The sequence below is a fragment of the Ursus arctos genome, unplaced genomic scaffold, assembly GCF_023065955.2.
Source record: "Ursus arctos isolate Adak ecotype North America unplaced genomic scaffold, UrsArc2.0 scaffold_20, whole genome shotgun sequence".
NCBI lineage: Eukaryota > Metazoa > Chordata > Mammalia > Carnivora > Ursidae > Ursus > Ursus arctos.
Genome location: NW_026622875.1, coordinates 31,591,143 through 31,613,667, shown reverse-complemented (window position 1 = coordinate 31,613,667; position 22,525 = coordinate 31,591,143). Strand labels below are relative to the sequence as shown.

The 22,525-nt window shown below is 51.7% G+C and overlaps 1 protein-coding gene across 4 annotated transcripts in view; it reads left to right on the top strand.

Moving 5' to 3' along the window:
• The window catches only part of SH3BP5 (SH3 domain binding protein 5), a 68,878-nt gene that overhangs the window by 36,160 nt on the left and 10,193 nt on the right, over positions 1-22,525 (top strand). For 3 of the 4 annotated variants that reach the window (XM_057315850.1, XM_026496988.4, XM_057315849.1), the window contains one exon: positions 18,473-18,637. The exons of the other annotated variant lie outside the window; for it this stretch is intronic. In XM_057315850.1, the coding sequence (XP_057171833.1) occupies positions 18,614-18,637 (24 nt within the window). In that variant the 5' untranslated portion in view covers positions 18,473-18,613. The remainder of the gene's footprint in view (positions 1-18,472; positions 18,638-22,525) is intronic. 4 annotated transcript variants of the gene reach the window in all.

Below are 22,525 nucleotides of genomic sequence, written 5' to 3'. Positions count from 1 at the left end.
TTCTGGGCCCGCGGTGCCGTTCCTTAGCCTGCAGCCTTGGGCAGGTGCAAGCGAGTGAGTCTGTAGGAGTACTCAGTACAGCTGAGCGGGTTCAGCATCTCACGCTACAGTTCTACGCTCCGAAGCCTAGTGTTTCAAGGAAGAAATGTTTTGTTTTGTTTTTTTTTAAAAGATTTTATTTATTTATTTTAGAGAGCACAAGCAGGGGAGGAGCAGAGGGGAGGGGAGAGAATCTCAAGCAGACTCTACACTGAGTGTGGAGCCTGATGCCGGGCTTGATCTCGTGACGCCTAAGATCAGACCCTCAACTGATGCCCTGAAATGGTTGAGTCTATGATCACTGCCCCCCAGCCTTACCATCTTGGTGGCTAAGAGCCAGTCGGCTCCAGAGAGAACTCTGAAGGGCTCTGTGGACAGGCCGCATGAACAAGGTCTCTTCTGAAGGATCTTCCCGAATGTGGGTCCCTCGGCCACTCTTTGCCCTGACTTATCCGGGCACCACCTGGCATCTGCCTCCCTTGAACTTCTCCCCTTCCCCCCATTCTTGAGTGTCTTTATGAGTTACTTTGATCATTTACTCAGGTTTGTTTATTTAGTTTTCAATTTCAGACTTCGCCAGGCACCAGGGAGCTTACATGCTCCCGGGGGAAAGAGGGCCTCTTGCCTGCACTTAGGGCAATGATCAGCTATTTTTAGGAAGCCTCGCTTTGTATACTTCACTTTGAAGAAGGGGGTTGAATGGAAGTAAAATGAGGATACCATTTGTTCATCAGTTCATTACCAGCCTCAAGCGCATTCCCCAGCCCTTTGGCAAAGCTCCATAGTGTAGAAAAGATGCTGGGCCTTTTTTTATTTCTAAAAGTCATGGTGTATCAATCTCCTGAGGTTCTCTCATTCTTTGAATTTAAGTCTGTTGATCTCAGCGTCAGGCCAACTAAGTGAAGATTCTCTTTACACAGAGGAGATGGGGAGGTCTGTTTTTATACCAACCTGGGCACTCAGTCAAGGTGGTTGAAGGCATCTGTAGTGGGTTCTTGAAGAGCAGTTGGAAAGAAATCATAAGATGAAGGCGCTATATTGAGGTCTGTCCATTCTTCCTCTGTCTAGCCTCATCCCAGCACCTAAGTTCTACAGCCTGAAATTCCAAAATTTACATTGCCTTATGCATAAAATAATGGCTTCCTCTTATATCAACCAGGAATTGCATTTGGTTGCAAGCAACCAAGGACTCAAAAACAGTGGCCTACACACACTAAGATACGTTCTCTCACCTGGAAGAAGACCTGAAGTAGGCAGTCTAGTGTAGGCTGGTGCTGTGACTCCATGGTCATCTGAGACCCAATGACCTATGTATTGCTCAGTCCTATGAGCTCCAGCCTCAAAGCCACCTCATGGTCCAAGATAGCTCCAGGAGCTCCAGCCATCACATCTGCATTTCCAAACAGAAGGGATGAAAGAGGAATGTGGAAGGAACATAGGCCCCTTCTGTTTTGAAGAGTCTACTTGGAATTCTCAGACAACACTCTGCTTCCATTTCATTGCTAGAACCTAGTCACATAGTCATGGGTAGCTGCACGGGTGGCTTGGCTTAGAGTTTTTTTTCACTAGCAGGGTTGTTTCTAAGGATGGAGGGGAGGGTAGATATTGGGAGGCAGATAACTGTGCCATGTCTGGGCTGTGGTTTACCTACCTTCTAGAAAGGCTCTGGGTTGGAAGGAGTTAGGAGTGGGCAGGTGTGACCCACAGAGTAGGCCAAGGACTCCTCAGAGTAGGGAAGTGTAGTAAACCCTATTTCTCTCTGCTATGTCACTTCCCTCCCTTTATGGTGTGTGGAGAAACTTCCTGTCCTTTATATTGTGTGGGAGACCTAGGAGGAAATCGTAGCTTCCCATGAAGGTGTAATTGTGTTGTGTGTGTTTTGTCAAGTCACAGAATCCATTCATATTTTCTTTTAACAAATGCTAATTAAATGACTCATTTCCCACTTCCACCCTCTCTGTAGAGGCCCTGACGTCTGACCTGGATGATTGAATAGCCTTTCCATTGACATTCCTGCCTTCTAGTGCCTTTCCCCCACCTGTCCCCGCCCCCCCCCCCCCCCCCCCCCGCCTCCCAACTGAATCTTGCCAGAATCAGTTCTGCTGATAGTTCTCCAGAAACTTTAAGGCACGTGATGGTTAATTTTGTGTGTTAACGTAGCTGGGTTGCACAGTGCCCGGGTGCGTGGTCAGACGTTATTCTGACTGTTTCGGTGAGGGCATTTATCGGATGAGACTTACATTTAAACCGTGGGATCTGAGTAACGCAGATTGCCCACAGTCATTTGAAGGCCTGAATGGAACAAAAGACTGACCTCCTCTGAACAAGAGAGCATTTTTTTTTTTTTTTTTAAAGATTTTACCTATTTATTTGACAGAGACAGCCAGCGAGAGAGGGAACACAAGCAGGGGGAGTGGGAGAGGAAGAAGCAAGCTCATAGCCGAGGAGCCCGATGTGGGGCTCGATCCCAGAACGCCGGGATCACGCCCTGAGCCGAAGGCAGACGCTTAACCGCTGTGCCACCCAGGCGCCCCAATGTAAGATTTCTTTCTTTATCTGAGAGAGAGCAAGTGAGTGGGAGGAGGGGTAGAGGGAGAGAGAGAGAGAATCTTAAGCAGACTCCCTGGTGAGCGTAGAGCTTGACATGGGGCTCGAAGTCAGGACCCTGAGATCATGACCTGCCTAAACCGAAACCAAGAGCTGGACACTCAACTGACTGAGCCCCCAGGTGCCCCCAAGAGAGAATTCTGTAGCACATGGCCTTTGGACTTGAAGTATCAGCAGTTCTCTGAGTCTGGCCTATTGGCCCACCTTTGCAGATTTTGGACTTGCCAGCCCTGATGACATGAGCTGATTCCTTAACAGAAATCTCTTTCTCTATAAACAGACATACCTTGGAGATATTGCAGATTTGGTTCCAGACCATTGCAATAAAGCGAATGTTGCAATAACGCAAGTCAAATGAAAGTTTTTGTTTCCCGCTGCAGATAAAAACTGCTTGCCGTATATCGTAGTCTGTTAAGTGTGCAATAGCATTATGTCTGAGAAGGTATGTGCTGTAATTTAAAAATACGTTATTGCTAAAAACAAAACAAAACAGTGCTCACTATCATCTGAGCTTTCAGTGAGTCGTCATCTTTTTGCTCGGCGAGGGTCTTGCCTCGATGCTGGTGGCTGCTGACTGATCAGGGTGGTGGTTGCTGAAGGCTGGGGTGGCTGGGGCAATTTCTTAAAATAAGACAACAGTGAAGTCTGCCACATTGCTTGACAGTTTCTTTCATGAACAGTTTCTCTGCAGCATGCGATGCTGTTTGATAGCATTTTACCCACAGGAGAACTTGTTTCTAAATTGGAGTGGATTCTCTCAAACCCTGCCGCTGTTTTATCAACTAAGTTTATGAGATACTCCAAATCCTTTGTCGTCATTTCAGCCATGTTCCCAGCATCCTCACCAGGAGTAGATTCCATCTCAAGAAACCACTTTCTTTGCTCATCCCTAAGAAGCAACTCCTCACCCATTCAAGTTTGATCATGAGATTGTAGCAATTCAATATAATAATTATGAAAATGTTTGAAATATTGGTGAAAATTACCAAAATGTGACAAAGTCATGGAGTGAGGAGATGCTGTGGGAAAATGGCGCCCATAGACTTGCTTCATGCATGGTTGGCACAAACCTTCAGTTTGTAAAAAATGCAGTATCTTTGACGTGCAGTAAAGTGAAGCACTCTTGAATGAGGTACACCTGAGTGTGCGTCCTTTTGGCTCTTGTTTCTCTGGAGAACGCTGACCCATACCACACATCTGTGTCCAGCGTCAGGCCCAGATCTGAGCGCAGCGCACAGGGCTTTTCTGTCTGGCCTGGCGCTCATCCTCTGGCCCCTGTGTTCTCTGTGCTGCGCCCCTGTGCGCCCCCTCCCTCGCCCCACCGCCACCCCCTCCCACGTGCTGGGTACATCATGGAGTGTTTTTGCATTGTTGCCCATTCTGTTCTCTGCCTGCGATGTTTCCCTCCCCGCCCTGACTAGCTCTGTGATGTTCAAAATGGCAGCCATTAGCCACATGTGGCTACTTGAGGACCAAGTCCTAAAATCAATAAAACTAAAAGTTCAATTCTTCAGTCTCCCTAGCCACAGTGTCAAATGCCCAGTAGCCACACGTGGCTGATGGCTACTATTTTGGGACAGCGCACGTAGAGAACATTTCTGTCATTGCAGAGAGTTCTCTTGGGCAGCGCTACTTGGCTCTCACCCTCTGCCTGGTTAAAGCGAGGGCACGGGTCAGTGTAACTCCTGCTCTTGCCCTGCGGTCCCCCCGCCTCACCGAGCTTTCCTTCAGCTTTGCCTCTTGGAGAATTTGATGAAAGCTACAGACATCATCCTCCGAAAACCTGGGCGAGTGGGTGCATAAATCGTAGCATAATCCCAAGGTATTCATCAGCTTCCCTTCAAGGTCACCCATGTCCCGTGGGTAAATAACTATGAGCGAATAATGCTCGTTACTGCTTGCTCGTGGAACAGCTGGCACTTCTGTGTGCCTACTGTGTGCCTGGTTAAGCACTTTGCATGTGTTAGCTCGCTCCTCAGAGCAACCCCACGAGGTCGCTTCTGTGTTGTCTGCGTTTAGCAGATGAGGAAACTGAGGCACAGAGAATTAAAGTGCTTGGGGTGACCCAGCCAGGGAGTAGCCTGGCCAAGATTTGACCCAGGCCCTCTGAGTTCCAAGTTTGTGCTCCTAACCGCTACACCAAGGGCTAAGAACCCTGCCCTGGAAACCCGAGCTCCTTGAGGACAGAAATTGCTCCTTATCCTTTTGCAGATCTTCACGGGCCGCAGTAAAGGTGAAATGAATGCTTGATGGAAGGAGGGATGCTTGGGACTGAGTTACACAGGCTTAAGGCATAATCGTCTTGGCTCTGGGACGTTTGGATCCTTCCATTGGGTGTCTTATCCTTTTTCTTTCTTAGTTTTATTGGCTGCAATTTGTTCCTGACCCGTTAGAGCTGGGAGAGGTCCTGAGTCCTCCGAGCAGCTTTGCTTGGCAATACCGGGTGGGAAAGAGGGGGTTTGCAGAGCCCTGGCTCCCTCGGAGCGCCCCTGCCATGCCGGCGGGTGCTGCCCTTGCCTCCCTGAGCCGGGCGCCCAGCTGCTGCTGAGGCCCTGTCACAAGGCCATTCCTGTCTTTTCCAGAGATTCCTAGGTGACTTGAAGTGGCACGGGCTCCAGTGGCCAGAGGGGCTACTCTTCCGGACAGCCTGCTCCTGCGGGGTCTGCCGGCCGTGGCCGCGTGGACAGCTTTGCCTTGTCTCGCAGCTGACCCCCCAGCTTGTACATATCCTGAGCTAAGCAGGGAGCTATGTTGTGCTAACTCTTATTTATGCGAAGCCCTGCTTTTCGTCTGCATCCCCCTGACCTTGAATTCCTTGGGAGATCTTATTGCAGGTAGAAGTTAAGCCAAGTCATGCCGCCCCAGAGGCAGAAGATGGGCTGGAGGAGGGGGTTTGACATTTCAGTGTCTCGGCTGTTCCTCTGGCTGTACCCTGTGACCCAGGGAAGCCTGGAACTCAGGGAAGGTGGCAAGGGCCAGCCAAGGTCTTTGGCTCATGGAGGGCTTGGAATTGTCCCTGTTTCTAAGTGCGCATTCTTCACTGTCCTGGTGGTAGTGACACCCAGATGTACAGATCGTGGCCGCTGTCTTCAGGGAGTTTGTAATCTTGTCAAGAAGACCAAGTGAAGAGCAGAATGATTCAAGAGACATGTCAGGAGACAATGTTCAAATGTCGGGCAGTTTTCAGTGTTTTTCCACATCCACTATCTTATAATGTGGCAGAGGGGTGAAAAAAGTATAGAAACTTGGTCCTGTGAATTCAGAGGGAGTAAAATTTCACCCAGGAACACATTTTCTGAAGACCCACTGGGACCTGGGTTATGGATCTTTTAGCCGGAAGGAGGCACGGTGGAGTTCCTGGAAGAGGGGTTATTTAGATCTTGAGAGAATGGGATTCACACCACACAATTTTGTGTAGACAGGTCATTATTCAAGTGAGTTTTCACATCACGTAAATGGGCATTTCCAAGGATAATTGTGCCCAGAGAGACATTAATCTGATTGTGTGAGCCACAGAAGAAAAAACATCACATGGAGCATTAAAAGATTGACCACAAGGGAGTTGTTTGTGGCTTATCATTTGTACCCTAGCTTGGTACCTTAATTAAACACATATTTCTTAAACAACTGCAGTCATGGGCCACTAGGCTAGGTTTTGGGAATTAAAAAGTTCAGTAACACAGTCCCTGCTCTTCTAAGGCTTCCTGGGTCACTGGCGATGCTGCTGTTGAGGTCATAGAAATTCCATGCACTATGCAGAAAGGGGACACTGCGGTTTCTGGCTGTTTTCTGCTGTCGCACCAACTCCAAGGGTCCTGGGTCTGGGGGATTGGCCAGGTGTCTCTCATCACTTAGCACTTGGTAATGACTCTGGTGTTGAACTGTCCTACTGTTTCGTCTCCTCCCTCATTTCCCTTCAGGACCCCTTGGTGGGTTTCTCCCAGGCTTCCATACCAAGAATAGAACTCCGAGAACCTTTTTCCTGACCATCCATTCCAGGTTGCCGAGTGAGTTAGTGTTAACGGAAGTCACTTTGTGTAGAATGGGCGTGTCCTCTGCCTGTGTTAATGGCAGCCTCATGGGAGTGAAGCCAAGTGGCTGTGGGGTGCTGGCTGGCGGGAGACCAGTGCTGGCTGATAGAAGGAAGCTTCAATTGAGAACTTCTTTTGATGGATCCCAGCTGGGGGGGAAGGGACCATCAACAGATGCTCCCATTATTTCTTCTATGTCGTGTCTCAGGGGCAAGAGCGATGTTAAGGACTTTAGCCCATTTATCTTAGTCGTTTTAGAAAGCAGCCTCCAAACGGAGACAGGAGGAGCACAGGTGGCCCATGGAAGTTTGGCCTGTGGCATGTGCGACAGGCGGGCAGGTGGTGAGGAGGTCGGGCAGAGCTCTGGCCAGCTCTGGAATCCAGAGTTCACCTCCCTGTGGTGAGCTAATGGTGTCTCTCTCTGTCATAGGTTGTGCATGTCACCTTAGATTCGCTTCTGAATGTGATTTTCAGGAGTCAGAGTCATTACTGTTTTGGGGACGGTGGGGATTTCCTGAACCAATCAACCAGAGACTGCTCATTAGTCTCCTCACCCGTGTCGGCAGACGGTGATCATGGCCTTCCTCGGCAGAATGGGCTGCAGGAGCCCATGGTGGGCAGTATCACCCAAGTACCTGGGCGAGTGGCTTTGGGCGGGGATGTGTGTCATCTCTGTGCTGGTCTTTGTGAGTGGTAAGGTACAAACCACAGTTCCCGGCCTCGAGAAGCTGTGTTCCGCAAACTGTCATGTGCGCCGCCACTGTCGGGCAGTGCAGGTCAGTCTGAATGAGTTCTCCATCAAGTGTTGGGAAACTTATCAATGAGAGTTGAGAAAAGGGGGGGAACCTGTAAGTCCTAGGAGAATAGGACTGTTCACTTCAAGGAAGAGGCTGAGGCATGACAACTTTTTTTTTTTCTTTGCCTATGAAGTGTCTTAAGAAAGAAGGTATGATTGTTAAACAAATGAGTCCAGTATACTGCTGTGAAAAAGGAATTCACAGAAGATGGGGGTTTGAGATGGGTTTTAAGGGGTGAGTAGGAGTTCCCTAGGTGGAGACAAGGAGGAAGGGCATGTGTTGCTGGCGGAGGGAATGGGGCATAAAGAGCGAGGAATGTTGAAGGAATGGTGAGGGGTTGGGCCTCACTGGATGGGTGGGAAATGAGAACCTGGTCTGTGGCCTGAGTGTGTTGGGGGTGGGGAGAGTGTTAGGGAGTGACGTCATCAGATGTGCACTTCAGAAAGATTACCAGGTGTCCTAAGTGGAATTGTGAGGGATTAAATCCGTACCATGCGGAGTTTCAGTTGGCTCTGTGAGATTGGAATCTTGGAGACGAGTTGGAAAGTTTGTAAAACAATCCGGTTAAGAACCAAAGCTGGAAACATCTGCCGAGGTTTCCTTAGGGCACATTTGTTCCTCGTACAGAACTGGGGGGGGGGGGAGCTTGGGCAGGGCTTGTCAAGCCTTTGGGTGCTCTACAGACAAAAGCTCTTGGCCCCGGGGCTCGGCAGAGTGGGTGTGCAAACGGTGTGGTGGAGATTGTTTACCAAACCCCGGGTGGCCCAGAGGGTCCTGTGACTTCTCATCCAGATCTAGGGAATCCGTTTTGTAAGCTTTACCCCTGGGGAAGTGGAACAATACGGGGCTGTGTGTGTGTGCTTTTCCTCCCCAGGTCCCTGAGTCGGAGGGCTGGGGTTCGAAGTCTGTCCTTTCTTTCTAGCGTGTGACCGTGGACCAGTTCCTTAACCTCCATTTCTTTGGATGTAGAATGGGTACAATAATAACTTCACCAGCAGGGCTGTAGGCTAGGGTCCCGGGTGCAGGAGCACCTGGCACATAGTAGGATTTCATAAACACGCCTGCCCCAGTTCCTTCGTCCTTCCTCTCTCAGGGCAATAAAAGTGGGGTGCAGGGAAGGGCAGGACTTAGCCAGGTCCCGGCAACTGGGTTTCAGCCTGCCTTGCAAGTGCTCTGTGGCACGTGAGTATATGTATTTGTTTCTTCTCTGTCTTTGCCAGAGACTGAGAAAGAGCCGAGGGCTTTAAGTCATAGCAGAAGAGACGCAGAGCTGACAGCTGGAGTGGTTTGGCCACTAACAGGGTGTTGGGAGGCCAGTGTTGGACCCCCATGTTTTGATGCATCTCAGATATGGGCAGGGTAGGCTTTGAGAGCTTGGGTGCCCTTCCAGTCTTAGAGACCTGTTCTTGCTCGGACAACATGCTGATGCCTAACTTTCCCTCCTTGGCAATCCTACTGGTGTTTCCTTGGTTTTATTTATTATTCCACTTAAATTTTGCCTTTAGTGAGGACAACTTTTGACAGATAGCTTTGGTTTCTCTGTCTTTTCAGTGAGTAACATTTTCTGAGTTTTGTGATTATGTGGCAGGTTAACAGCCAGGTCTTCAAAAAAACATTTTTTTTTAAAGATTTTATTTATTTATTTGACAGAGAGACAGCCAGCGAGAGAGGGAACACAAGCAGGGGGAGTGGGAGAGGAAGAAGCAGGCTCCCAGCGGAGGAGCCTGATGTGGGGCTCGATCCCATAACGCCGGGATCATGCCCTGAGCTGAAGGCAGATGCTTAACTGCTGTGCCACCCAGGCGCCCCTCAAAAAACATTTCTTGACCGCTTTTTATGATGGAATATTGCAAGTATATAGCAAGGCAGAGAGAATAATCAGCGACCTCTCTGTACCCATCACCACCAGCAGCAACTAGCATCTTGCCAATCACATCTTCTCTCTTCTCCTGTTTTCTTATTTTAAAACTATTCTGAGATCATATACCTTCAACCATAAATACTTATGTATTTTATCTCTCATAGATAAAAACCTCTAAGAGATCACGTTTTCACACCTAAGAAAATTAAAGTTCTTGTAATATCCTCCAGTACCCAGTCCTTCTTCAGATTTCCCCAGCTGTATTAAAAATGTGTTTCTTACTATTGGTTTAAACCGTTTGACCTGACACAGCTGTTCTATGTTGACTTGACAGTGCGGGCCTCCCCTTTGCCCTTGCATTACGCTGTTGCCCAACCCAGGGACATAGTTTTGAGTTTACAGAAAGAACTCTGTCGTAGATAAAGAGCAAAATGATAGCTGACTGAGAAGCGCCTCAAGAAGCAATTTTATTAACTTTGTATTTTGGAAGATTTGCAAACACACACAATAAAAATGCTGACGGCAGAAGCGAAATAGCTCAGTGCCTAACTTCCTTGCCGACTGAGTGTTTCCACCTGTTGAAGCCGGACACCTCATTCCAGAATGACCTTGTGAGCCCTGCTGTCATTATGCATCCTCAGTGCTGAAAACGAGGCTCCCTGGGAACTAGCAGAGGCCTTGGCATTCTAGTCCGAGAAGTCTAATGACTTGTTCAAGGTTGTAGACCCAAGACAATGGCCATCGTGGGTGCCGGGAATAGCCCCTGTTGCTCCCCGTTCTCCGGACGAAGCGTGCTGCCTCAGAGTGGCCCAGCTGTGCTGTTCAGTCCGCTCCGGTCTGTGCGGGGCTTTGGAGGGTTTCTTTTGTTGCCACTGTGGTCTGTTAAGAGCTGGGGTCCCTGGGGGTTGGAGGGCTGCAAGGGGGACCTGGTTGTCCCCCTGGTGTTGGAAGGCACATCTTTCCAGGGAGCAGTCCCTGGAATTGCGGGGGGCCCTGTGCAGAGTTGACAGCAGAGAGGGCGTGTCTGCAGGGGCCGAGCCCGGCGCGGGGGCCAGTGGGCCACCTGCTCCTCCCCTGGAGAGGAAGGGGAGAATCGGGGATCAGAGCTTTGCTCCAGGGGCGCCTCATGGCTGCTAGCCTTTGACTCCCTGGCTGTGGCTGAGGGGAGGGAGATGCTGTTCCCGGCTCCAGCGTCCCAGTTCCTCCTACGCCCACTTCTCGGCTTCTCTATCCTCCTCACAGGAAACGGGGGCTCCTGACTAGCACAGAGAAGTGTTGCATGGTTACAGAGTCTGTGGATTCGCCCCCGGTGTGGTGGTCTGGCCCCCTCGCCTCCCCACTGCCCTGCAGCATAGAGCCGCGCTCTCCACCCCCCCAGGATGCGGGGCGGTGATCAGGCCTGTGTCGTGGCCCTGGGTCCACCTTGCATTTCCCTGGAAAGGATGGGATGGCTTCCCTGGTTGGTGTGTGTGTCTCTGTGGCCTTCGCACTGGGCGATGCTGATGCTTTGTGTGTCCTGGGCGTGACAGTGTGGGGGGCCAAGGCAGAGAGGGAGATACGTTGGAATGGGCTTGTGGAGACGAAGGTACAGCCCGTGCTGAATTTGGGGAAACCGCCACAGCAGGGGAACTCTGCGTTTGCACACGTTTGAAGAATTTAAGAGATGGGGTATGTGACTTGTGCCCTGGAGCTGGCCATCTTACTTTGTTAGGCTCTTGGATTTTATTCCATAAAAGAAAACGATTGGTTCACGTTTTTTCCATCGCCTTGAGCCCGAAGACTCGGTGACTTGACTCTGTGGAGCAGGGATCCAGGTGTGGTGGTGGCTTCTGGGATGCTGTTGGGTCACGCGGGCCTTGACACTGGGCATAGCTGCTGTCCTCTGCCTCATGCCTCTGCCTCAAGCCCGGCCCCAAATTCGTGCCAGCTGGTCGTTCTGTAGCCCACAGATGCCGTGCCCAGCCAGGGTGTATGTGAGAGCAAGAGGAAGCCCGAGGAGGAAGTAGGTGTCGTCCTTCTAGCTGGGGTGGGTGGGGAGGGCCGGACATCTGTCGTGTCCTTGCAACAACAGAAAGGATTTGATCGGGGGGCCTGCCGGGGTGTGCCGTGCGTGGCTGGCAGACCGTGTAAGCCGCTGATAGTTGAATGGGGTAGGAGTGTGGGGGGGGGGGGTCGGAGACCTGCGCCGGTGGACAGGCTCTGACATGCTGATTTGGACTAAGTGGCCCCCGGTGCCCTGGGGAAGTCCAAGGCCTGTGCCTTCCTCCTGCCAGAAGATTTTGGCCAAATTGGGGAGGTTTGGTAGGGTGACAAGTGGTGCCAACCTAACGCAGAGGGACGAGTGGCCCTTGAGTGGATCGGGAAGCCCTGGGGTCTGATGCGGGTGTGTATGCCTGCGTCCAGAGGTTAGCTGCGGGCTAATGCCCCTCACGGGAGACCCGCCAAGGTGGACTCAATCCTGGAAGAACCTCCCCAAAGACCCCAACTGAAACCCTTGAGTTAGACCCTGCCCTGGTCAGTGTGAGGCCCTGGGTGGCCACGGGGAGTGGTCCTGCCAGAAACAGGGTCACAACACCATATTGGGTGGCCAGGCCTTCCCCACATCCAAGTCTTGCCACAGTGTATCCTCCAGGTTCCTTTAGGATGGGTTTTTAAATGTCTGGTTATGAATCACCTAAGGCAGGAATGCAGCTGTTTTAAGGAGCACAGCAAATTCAAGACTATGGATGTTAGCCGAGATCTTTTGTCGCCCTTCCTTTCAGGGTTGCACAGTATCTAGGCCAGCGCTGTCCAGTAGGACTTTCCGTGACGTTGGAAACGTTCCGTATCTGCACTGTCCAGTATGGGAGCCACTAGCCACATGTGGCCGTGGAGCACTTGAAATGTGGCTAGAGAAACTGACATTTTAATTTATTTCATTGTAAATAGCCACATGTGGCTAGCACCTCCTGTATTAGTGCATTTCTAGAAAACCCTAAGTGGGTAGTTGCAAATGATAGCATTTGTTTTCTTTTTTACTTTTTATTATAGAAGATTTCAAATACAAAGTAGTGAATAGTGTAATAGAGCCCCGTATTATTCTTCGTCCGGCTTCTACGGTGTTTAAGCCTTGGCCAATCTAACCCCTCCCAGCCCCCAGCTCTCCCTTCTAGCTGTGTTGTTTCGAACATAGATAATAACTTTATAATTTTTTTAAAGATTTTATTTATTTATTTGACAGAGACAGTGAGAGAGGGGACACAAACAGGGGGAGTGGGAGAGGGAGAAGCAGGCTTCCCACCGAGCAGGGAGCCGGATGCGGGCCTTGATCCCAGGACCCTGGGATCATGACCTGAGCCGAAGGCAGACGCTTAACGACGGAGCCACCCAGGCACCCAAACTTTTTAATTTTTTATTTTTAAGTAGCTCATATTTAACCTCAGAACAGAGCTTGATCTGACCTTGATTTTTCTAATCCCGCGTGGCCCCTTTGACACGGGGATCCCTTAAAGAGCTTTGTGGCCTGTCCTCTGAAACCGCTGCAGGCCCTACATTCTGTCTCAGAAGCGCACACAGTCTTCTCATGATTTTCACAGATACACACCATGGACCTTTAATTTAGACTCTATCATTTATTATATCCTGTATTATGCCGTTGACTATTAACTGATAATGGCTCAGCCTGTGCACGGTGACAGCTGGGACTGAGTGGAAATTGTCCCATGTGCTCAGCAGGTTTTTAGGGCTATCCAAAATTGATCCAGGAAAACCGAGTTTGAGAAAAATAATGAAAAGCTCCGTGGCACAAGCTGTAATTAGTAAAGTGTGATATGGATGAAACCGTTCAGTGAATCAAATCTATTGATTTGAAGCAGAAAAGAACTGATTTTTATAAAAATAACTTTGACTAAAGAAAAATGAAAAATTAGAAACACTGGGGATGAAAAATGATCAAGGAACTGAATGGACTGTAGTGGAATTTTCTGTAGAAAATGCTTTCAAATGAAAATGTATCTACCCTGGGGTAATTCTGATTAAAATGTTTGTATCCAAAATGTCCTTGGGAGCCAAACAGCCTCGTCAAAATGGCCGGCTCCTATCTCCGGCCACCCTTCGGTTAACCTCAGACAGAAGTTTGAAGGGGGTGTGGAAGGATTGAAAGTGTTCAGAATTGAGAGGCTCAGACTGTCTGGCAGCTGCTGATGACTAGGATTGCTCAGAATACACGCAAAAAACGAGAGCTTGAATCGCATGGAGAACGGATGCCCCTGTCTGTTGTCCCCTTTGATGTTTATCCCGGACATGCCTCCCTCACTGAGGCCAGCAGGGGTTTGGATCCTGCTTTCAAAAATTTTGGTTTCCTCAGAGGCCTCGAGAGGAATCTGGGACTTTTCTTCATGAGCTTCTAGCTGGAAGATGGGTTCTTTCCAGCAGCACAGACAACATTCACTATAGAGGCAAGAACAAAACTGTATCCAGTTTAAAAAGAGAAAAGCAAAACAAGGACAGAGGGTCCCCTGCCAGTGGCTGCTCAGTGCAGCAACTGTGTCCTGATGCCTGTGGGCTTTGGGGCCAGCCCAGCTGGAGCACTGACCCAGCAGGAGAAGCCGGGCCTCCCTTTCCTCAGTGCCCTGCAGCCCCATGTTCGCTGGAGGGTTGTCGCTGACCTCCTACTCCGGGCAGCCTCTGCTTCCGCCCAGGCAGGTGTCTTCCCCACCCTCTTTAGAAGAAAGGGGGGCACCCCCATCTTCCTTTACATGTCCCAGCATCCAGGGCTTTCTGGAAGACTGGTTGCTCTGTAATTGCTTCCACTCCCAGGAGGACCTGGACCCGGAATGGGAGTGTGATTTTTGACAGATGCTTCCCTGTCTCTTCCATCCTCCGTGCTCTCCTCTGTGAGTGGGATGCAAGTTGTTCCCGAGAGCAGATAAGGAAGTAGCATTAGGGGCTGTAGGAGCGGTTAAGCTTGGAGGGCATTCAGGATCAGCTTCTGGACCCTACTGTCTGCACGCTGGCTCCTCACTGTGCGTGCTCCGCTCGGACAGCAGCGGCCTGCTCCTTGCGTGCACTCTGGGGCAGCAGCGTGCTGTCCTTGTGGTTGACTTCTTTTCTCCCGGCACGCCCCTACCTACTTGGATCTACGTAGCAATGGCCAGCATGGCCTTGTTTCAGGTGCAGGGGTAAGACGGAAGTGAGCTTGACCTCTTTGTGAGGAGTCTGTAGCCCCAGCAGGTGGTATTTAATAGAAATTTAGAACATAGGCTCAGGCTTTGAGTCTTGACCTCACCCTTGTTAACTGTGTGATTTGGGGCAATTTATTTAACCTTTCTGAGTGTTGGTCTCCTTTATAAAGGAGGGATAATAATTAGACTGCGTTCATAGTGGAATTTTGAGATTGAAATGAGGTACTGTATTCAGAGCACCTCTCACACATTATCTGACTCCGGATAAATGCTCAAACAGTAACTGCTATCATTACTGTCTTATAACCACCTGTCTCCATCCTTAGGGCTTTGCTAGCACTCAGGTACGAGACTGGTCTCATCGTGGGGGCGCTGTCCGTGACTTGGAGCCACCCCCAGCTGAAGCTTGGCTTTGGGAAGCCGTGTGTGATGAGATTCCTTTCCAATTTCCTTAGCCGACTAGCTGTCTGTTAGTGGCCCCCGCATGAGCCACAGGTGGCAGGCAGCAGTCCCACGCACACCTTGAATTCTCATCTCATCCTTGGTCCCCTGAGCAGCTCTTCTTGGTATGTATTAGTTACAGGGAGACCGTCCAGTCGTGCGGTGCTTATGTCCTTGCCAAAGTTATGCAGGTTGGAGATGAGTGATGGTAAACGATGGAGAGATACCATCCAGTTTTCATGGGTCAAAGGTAGACTGAAGCCTCATATTAGAGGTAGAGCAGAACTAGCCACGTTTAGGGGTCAGCAGCTCTGGTTTCCTGGCTGTGGCCAGGCACTGAATAGCTGTGTGACATTCAGCAAGTTGTCTTGCATTGCTGGGTCATCTTTTGAAAAATGAAGGCCTTGAACTGGATGGTCTGTAAACTTCCTTCTACCCTGACCCTTTGTTGCAACCAGCGCAAACGTCCAGATACTCTCGTTCCTTCCTGAGCCCAAATATGGCATGGGGTGGAAGGCTAGTAGATGGCCAGGATTGTGGCCTTTCCCTTCTCCTGGCAGCCTGGACAATGGCGGACCTCTCCGCTCACGCTCCCCTCCACCGCCTTATTGATGACACCGTGGAACACTCACGCATGTGAGGCCTTCACAGTCACAGCTGGCCCCAGGCCAGAGTCTAATGAAGGTCACTTAGCAAATTCATTCATGAGCAGCCTTTTAAAATTCTTTCCAGAGAGATGTTTCCATGAAAGTCTTTAGTATCCATGAGTCATAAAGATGTTCAAAGTTTTCCTGTGTTGCATCTTACAGCGAAAACCCAGCTCCCCCACCATTTTCCTCGTCAGTACTCTTCTAGGCAGAGCCTCAGCCCTTCAGTTTGCTAACTGGGTTCTCTGCTGGGAGAACCACAGCCTGATTTGTGCACACCAGGAGCAATATATGAATACTAGGGCTTAGGTCCTTTTTTAGAGTTTGAAGATAAAACTTGCTGCCATTGGTTGTGCCCAAGATTTCTGGGTGTCCTCCCTCATACACCAGTGAGAACTGGCTAGCCAGCCCCTGTTGGGCTTGCTAAGTCAGCTTCTGATTTTGAGGTCACGTGTCCCATTAGGACACTGGGAAGCAATCTTGAAGTTAACCCTCCCCAGTTAGATGTGTGTGTAAACTCATGGATGCCTCCTGTATTACCATGACCTAGCCTGGTGCCAACACCTGGGAGACCTGGGGGAAGAGAGTTTACCCTTAAGTGTTGCTGAATTGAAATACTAAAATTTCCTGAAAAACATAAATACGAATCCCACCTTCAGAAATGTGAGAATCCTGTGGGATTAATTATTGTCTGCTGGTGTCGGTTCGAAGCCGGTGGGTGGTCTGTGGGGCGGGCGCCCGTGCCACCCCACTTGCCCCGGAGCACAGCTAGGCCGAGGGAGGGCCCCACCCGGGCTGTCCTCTCACGGGACATCCACAGACTGGCCTGCAGGCTGGAGCAGCACGCCGTGCTGTCTTGTTACCGCGCGGCGGGTTGGTCAGTTCTGTAGGGCCGGGCCCCTTGTCCCCACTGTGTCTCGGAGGCGCCCTTGCCTGGCCATGCGGCCCAGGGTCACACAGCGGCCCTCCGCCAGCAGGCAGGCCCCGGGGCTGCTGGTTGAAGCATTAGTCTGGTGTTCATTCAGGCCCCCACTCTTGATTCCTTTTGGAACTTTTTTTTTTGATGGCAGTATACATACTTTTATTTCTTATTTTGTTTTATTCTATGTTTATTTTTAACTCCAGTGTAGTTAACCTGCAGTGTTATTTTAGTTTCAGGTGTACAACATAACAATTCAGCAATTCCATGCATTACTCAGTGCTCTTCCTCTACCTTTTGAAACTTTGATCCTCGCCTTTGTCAAGGTCTCCTGCAGATACTGTGGTTCACGAGGCTGCTTCCTCCTGGCCCCCCACCAACCCTGCATTTTTCAGGTCGTCATGTTCTTTAGTCCTCCGGGATCATTGTCTTTTCAGAAGTAGCCCTGGATTCCCTCTCCTGGAAGTAATTTGTCCTACACACCCTCCTACTTTCTGTATCTCCCTCCCAGGGCGCTCCAGTGCTCAGCTCTGTGGGACAGATTCTGGATGTCCCCTCCATGCCTGTCTGTTCCCTGACCAGATCATTGTCCTGGAGGGTTGGGTTGGGTGTGGTACACAGCACGTGTCCACTGTTGCCTGAAGGGTGGAGAGTGGCACCCATGGGGTCACAGCACTGTTCCTTGCCTTGGGGGCTGGTGTTTTCCAAGTCTGTTTTGTTCTCCTTAACCATCTTTGTCTTGTGGTTCTCCAAGACTTCCTCTAAGTCATGTGAGACTCATTCTGGGGATGGATAGGGCCCCTGTTCCCCTCTCCTGAGTGCCAGGGGCTACCCCGTGGATGTCCACGGGCTCGTGTAACCGATCTGGGTAACGGAGGGTGGGTGGGTCAGATGCTGCTGCGGCCCAGCGTTGGGCAGTGGCTTGCTTGTGCTCTGCTGGGAAATTCAGAGTGGGGGCCTGAGGGGGTTTTGTTGCTGATTCCTGATGCAATCTCATGGGCCACTCTTGGAGGAGATGTGTTTACTGTCCAGAAGAAATAGAATGTGAGCCAACTATGTAATTTTAAATTTTCTGGTAGTTACAGTAAAAAAAAAAAAAAAAAAAGACACAGGTGAAATTAATTTTAATAAGATCATCTATTTAAGTACATCCAAAATCCTATCATTTCCTCACGTAATCACTATGAAAATTGAGATTGTTAATAATTCTTTTTTTGGTACTAAGCCTTTAAAATTTGGGGTGCTTTATACTCAGTGTGGATTAAGGACATTTCAAATGCTTGCTAGCCACATGTGGCTGGTGGCGGTGTAATGTACGGTCTGCTACGATTTATGTGCCTGCTCCCACCCGATGTTCCTTGAAAGGCAGGCTGTGTCGTGACCATTCAGTCCTTCCCCGTGACCATTGGTGAGTGTGAATTGGGTGAGGGCCTGGCTGGCAGAATGATGGCACTTAGTGGGACTTGCAGCGCCTAGTGTCCAGTCACAGCTCGGCTTCTTGCCAGCTTTGTGTGGTCTGGCCGGGTCTCTCGGAGCCACCTGTCGAATGATGCCATTGGACTGTGATCTCAGGGGCCCTTCTGGTTCTGAATGCTTGCACTGAGCCATGGTTCCAGGCAGGGATGGTATTGGGGAGCACTGTATCTGTCCACCGTGGCCTCATTAGCAAATGAGAGCTTTTCAATGAAAGGCCACGGGTTTGCCATCTCCAGCTCTGACCGAGAGCCGGTATGTTTATCTGGTCTCTTGGGCCCTGGACTGTAAAATCATCTACTCACCTACCTGGCACCTGTCCCCGCGTCCAGCTTTTACAAGGCCCTGCTGGTACCAGGCCTGTTCCCACTTGGAAGGGCAGAGATGGACAGAGCAGGTCCCAGCCCTCAGGAAGATCATCTTTTGTAGGGTGTGTTGGGCCAGAGGGGGCCCCTGCCATTTCCTGAGGCCTCACGAGGGTTCTTCCTTGCACAGGCTCAGCTGGAAGCTCAGAAAGCCACGCAGGACTTCCAGAGGGCCACAGAGGTGCTCCGTGCCGCCAAGGAAACCATCTCCCTGGCCGAGCAGCGGCTGCTGGAGGATGACAAGCGGCAGTTCGACTCCGCCTGGCAGGAGATGCTGAATCATGCCACCCAGAGGGTATGAGTCACTGCCGGGTGCGCGGGGCGGGGGGGGGGGGGGAGTGCCTGGTTCTCGAGCATGCGTCTGTGTCTGCAGGTGTCTGTGCGCGTGTGGGCTTCTGCAGTGGGGGCCTCCCCTTTGTGGGTGCGGTAGGGAGCATCCTTCACACTTCCCCTGGTCCGTGTGATCAGACTACCCCCCCGGTCCTGCTGAGCTCTGGGTGCGGGGGTTTCCCCAAGCAGAGGAGACAGACTCCCAGGCTTGTTGCCTGGAAACGCTCTCTGAAAGTCACAGGTTGTCTCTCCGCATGGTCTCTGCTGGCCTGGCACTAAGCCCTACTCAGAGTGCAGTCCTCCAGTAATGGGTATAGCTCTTCCTTCCCTGTGTCACTCGAGGTCTGTCTGGTTCACATCATCCCTGAAGGTCTTGACTGTGGATTGGGCTTCCCAGAGGGACCAGGTTATTTTCCAGGGCCTATTCCCACTGAGTTCCAGGGGGAATGGCTGAGTTTAGAATCCCAAGTGGAAGACCTTGATTAACAGCCCCACACCATGTAGGGCCTGGACTCAGGGTATGTGTGCTGTTGGTAGGAGGGTGGGGGCCCTGACAGATGAGACCAGAATCCAGTGGGCACTCAAGTTTGGCCTTCAGGCTGGGCTGGGATTCGAGCAGCCAGCATGGGAACAGAAAGTGGGCCGTGTATGATCTTTACCCTAATTTGACTCTTAGGTTTTATGCCATTATCTTTGGCTTTTTACCAGCTCCCATGACCTGCTCTCTGACCACATTATTCAGAGTCAAGACAGCTGCTTGGCTTAGTTGGAGTTATCTCTACCTAACTCCATTGGGTTTTCTAGGAGTCACACAGAATATTCTTGATACCTATCCCCTTCTCCGGGCTGATTTGCTGCAGGGTGAGTGAGAGAGCTGACATGTGGCTTCAGCAGCTCCGACGAAGGCCTTAGATGGAGGGGTGATATAGAGGGGGTGGGGGGCTGCAACCCCCCTGGTCTTGCCACCTGTGGGGCTAGAATAGAAAAGTCAGGAGTTAACGCCAGCAGCTTCTCCCTCTTCAGTGTCATCTGCCACAGTGGCTCAAGTCCTAGGGGATCTGATAATTAAAGATGGCCTTGTGCTTCCCTAAATAGAAAGCCTGACACACAAATGACTTCAAGTCAAATCTTCGTGCCACCTTCCCCTGAAGCCCGAGATACCCGGCCTGGCTCTGTGTGGCTTTGCGCCTCCTGCCCCCTAGTGGACGTGATGCTCAGAGAGTCACACACAGGCTGGAATAGCTTTTCTGGGTCAGCCAGTGAAAAACCAAAGTAGAAGTTAGAAATTTATAAGCCACGGTCTGATAGTTGTGGAAAGGACCAGAAAAAGGGGGGCGGGGAGTAGCTCCTTCCAAGAAATTAGGTAAAGGCCTGCTTTTCCTTTTTGTCCTCCCTCCACCTCAACTGAAGATCTAAATCAGCCTTACAAAATTATTTCAGAAACTATTTAATCTGTTCTTGAAAAAGGAACAAAATATGTCCGTGCCTTTTTTTTTTTTTTAACCTCTTTTGTAAGTCCCCGGGCCCTAGTGTGGATGGTGAGTAGTTGGTCAAGGAGAGGTGGCCCCAGGACCTCCACGCTGCACAGCTCCTGGGAGCCCCATTCATGCTGTCATCTTTGAGAGTGGTGCCTTTTGGGGTTGTGCAGTGCATGACTTGTGGGGCTGTACCTGGGCCTCCCGAGGTCGCGTGGTCTCCTAAGGGCCTGGGGAGGGCCTCCCTGAGGCCACTGGAGGTTTCTTGGTCGTGGGGATAACCCCTGTGTTCTGGGTCACAGGCCAGGATTTCCAGCCTGGGCTGCTGCTCTCTCCCCCAGATTCCTTCATGGTTGCATAGGTTTGAACTGCTGAGGGGGAAGGAAAGTTGGAAACACACACCAGCAAGAGCCAGAGCTGGTGGCGGAGCCTTCCCCAACCACGTGCCCGCGTTACTGAGGAACTTAGCCCAGAAGGGGGCGCGCTGAATCGGATGGATGGTGCAGACCCTTCTTCTGGGCTTGGCTGTGGATCTCCCTCTGGATTTAGCATTTCCCCAAATGGGGGTCGTGTTGCCTGCTCCCCGAACCCCATGGGGCCACCACACTCCGCCTGCTGAATGCAGGTTGATCTCTGACAAGGAGGTACCGACTATGTCTCCTGCCTTGTCTGACTCCTGGTTACTCCAGGAAGCCTGTTTCTTCAGAAGAAGGGAGCTAGTTTCATCTCACCCTCTTCTCCCCGCCCCCCCCCCCCCCAAAAGTACTGCTTAATGGTCTGGTCAGAGATCCAGAGCTCAGGAACGTCCAGGCTGTCCTGAGTAAGGGGCAGTGGTTTGGGCTGTGTTTGGGCTGGGTGACTCTGGGCACCATGGAGGAATACTGCAGTGGGTACCCTTGTTCCTTGTCCAAGTCCATCCGTGTGTCCCCTTCGTTCCCTTCAGACGTATGGTGACGTTGGGCAGCCACACCCTAAAGCCATGGCTGACGCCAGCATTCTAGGAAACCGTGAGCAATGCCAGGAGTCCCAGCGTCCTCTGTTAGGCCCATGTAATGCCACAGACCGGGACAAAGGGACAGTTCTCCTCTCGGTGCTGGGCTCAAGGAGGGCCTTAGAAGCCGTAGGAGGTGAGGCAGAGTGGCCGAGTGGGCTGGGCCTGCGCTTGAGTTGCCTGCAGGGGACACAGGGCCTGGGGTTCCTGCTGCTCACTGCCTGGGGGCTTGGGCAGCAGAGGCCCCTCCAGCTTTGGCCATTTTGGCCTTGAAGCAGCCTTTGTGGGAAGGTGAGCGCTTGTCACCAGATGGGAGAGGAGACGTGGCCTCTGAGGGGAGGGGAATCGGCTCTTCTGCCACCTGTCAAAGGCGAGCAGAGAGAGGAAGAAGGAACTGTGACTTGGGAATGGGGAGGCATTTACCTGCTCACGGACAGGCTGCAGGCGGCCTCTGGAGAGCAGAGGGCACGGAGCCAGTCGCACGTCCTAGGTTCGGGGGCGGGGCTCCAGGCCTGCAGCGGGGCACACGCACAGGCACGTGCACAGCCATCGCTGGGTACGCGCCTCCCGCTCCGCGGGGAGAAACCACCTCCGTGGGCCCCCGCGCCCGGGGATGCCGCAGAACCCGAAAACAGCCCGAACCGGCTGGCTGAGGAGACCACGAAACCGCCTTCCCTGGGGACAGGAGGGCCCCAGTCTCGGCCCTGGGACGTCGAGGGTGGTGGAGTAAGCGGGGAGTGCCTTGGGGTTTGCAGGGGGTTGGGGAGGCCAGACCCGCAGGTGTGAGGAGCCATGCCGGGGGATGTCCGCCGGCCTGGGGCCTGGCAGGCCCGTTCAGTGCCGGCGCTACTGAGGCAGGACGGCCCAGCTGGGGCAGCATCCACTGTGGGTTGCTGCGAGCAGGGTCCCTACGGCCTTCGGGACCCAGCTGCCTGCCTGCCCTGGGCTTTCAGGATGTGGCCAGGCTGGCACCCCCGGAGCCACATTTCTCTCTGTGCTGCTGACCCAGGAGGAGAGGCAGAGACCTGGGTCTTTCCCCGGGTCCTGAGCACAGGCAGCTGCTGGCCTGCATGTCCCCTCCAGGTCCCGCTGCCCACTCGCCTGCCCGGGTCTCGAAGCTGTGGCTGTCCAGTAGCAGACCCCTCAGGGCAGGCAAGCCTCAAACCTTGCCATTGGGCCCCAGCCGGTGGTCAGTTCTTGGGCACTCGGGACAGCCCAGGAGGTGGGAGCGCCCAGAAGCGAACACGGCCGGCAGGTCATCTCCAGGACAGGGCCCTCTCTGGGGAGAAGGTTCTCAGCCATCCTGCGGGAGTGTGAGACTCTGTTCCCATTGGACAGTTATCTCCCTCAGGAGCCCTCCCGATGCAGGAGAGGGGGTGGGAAGCTG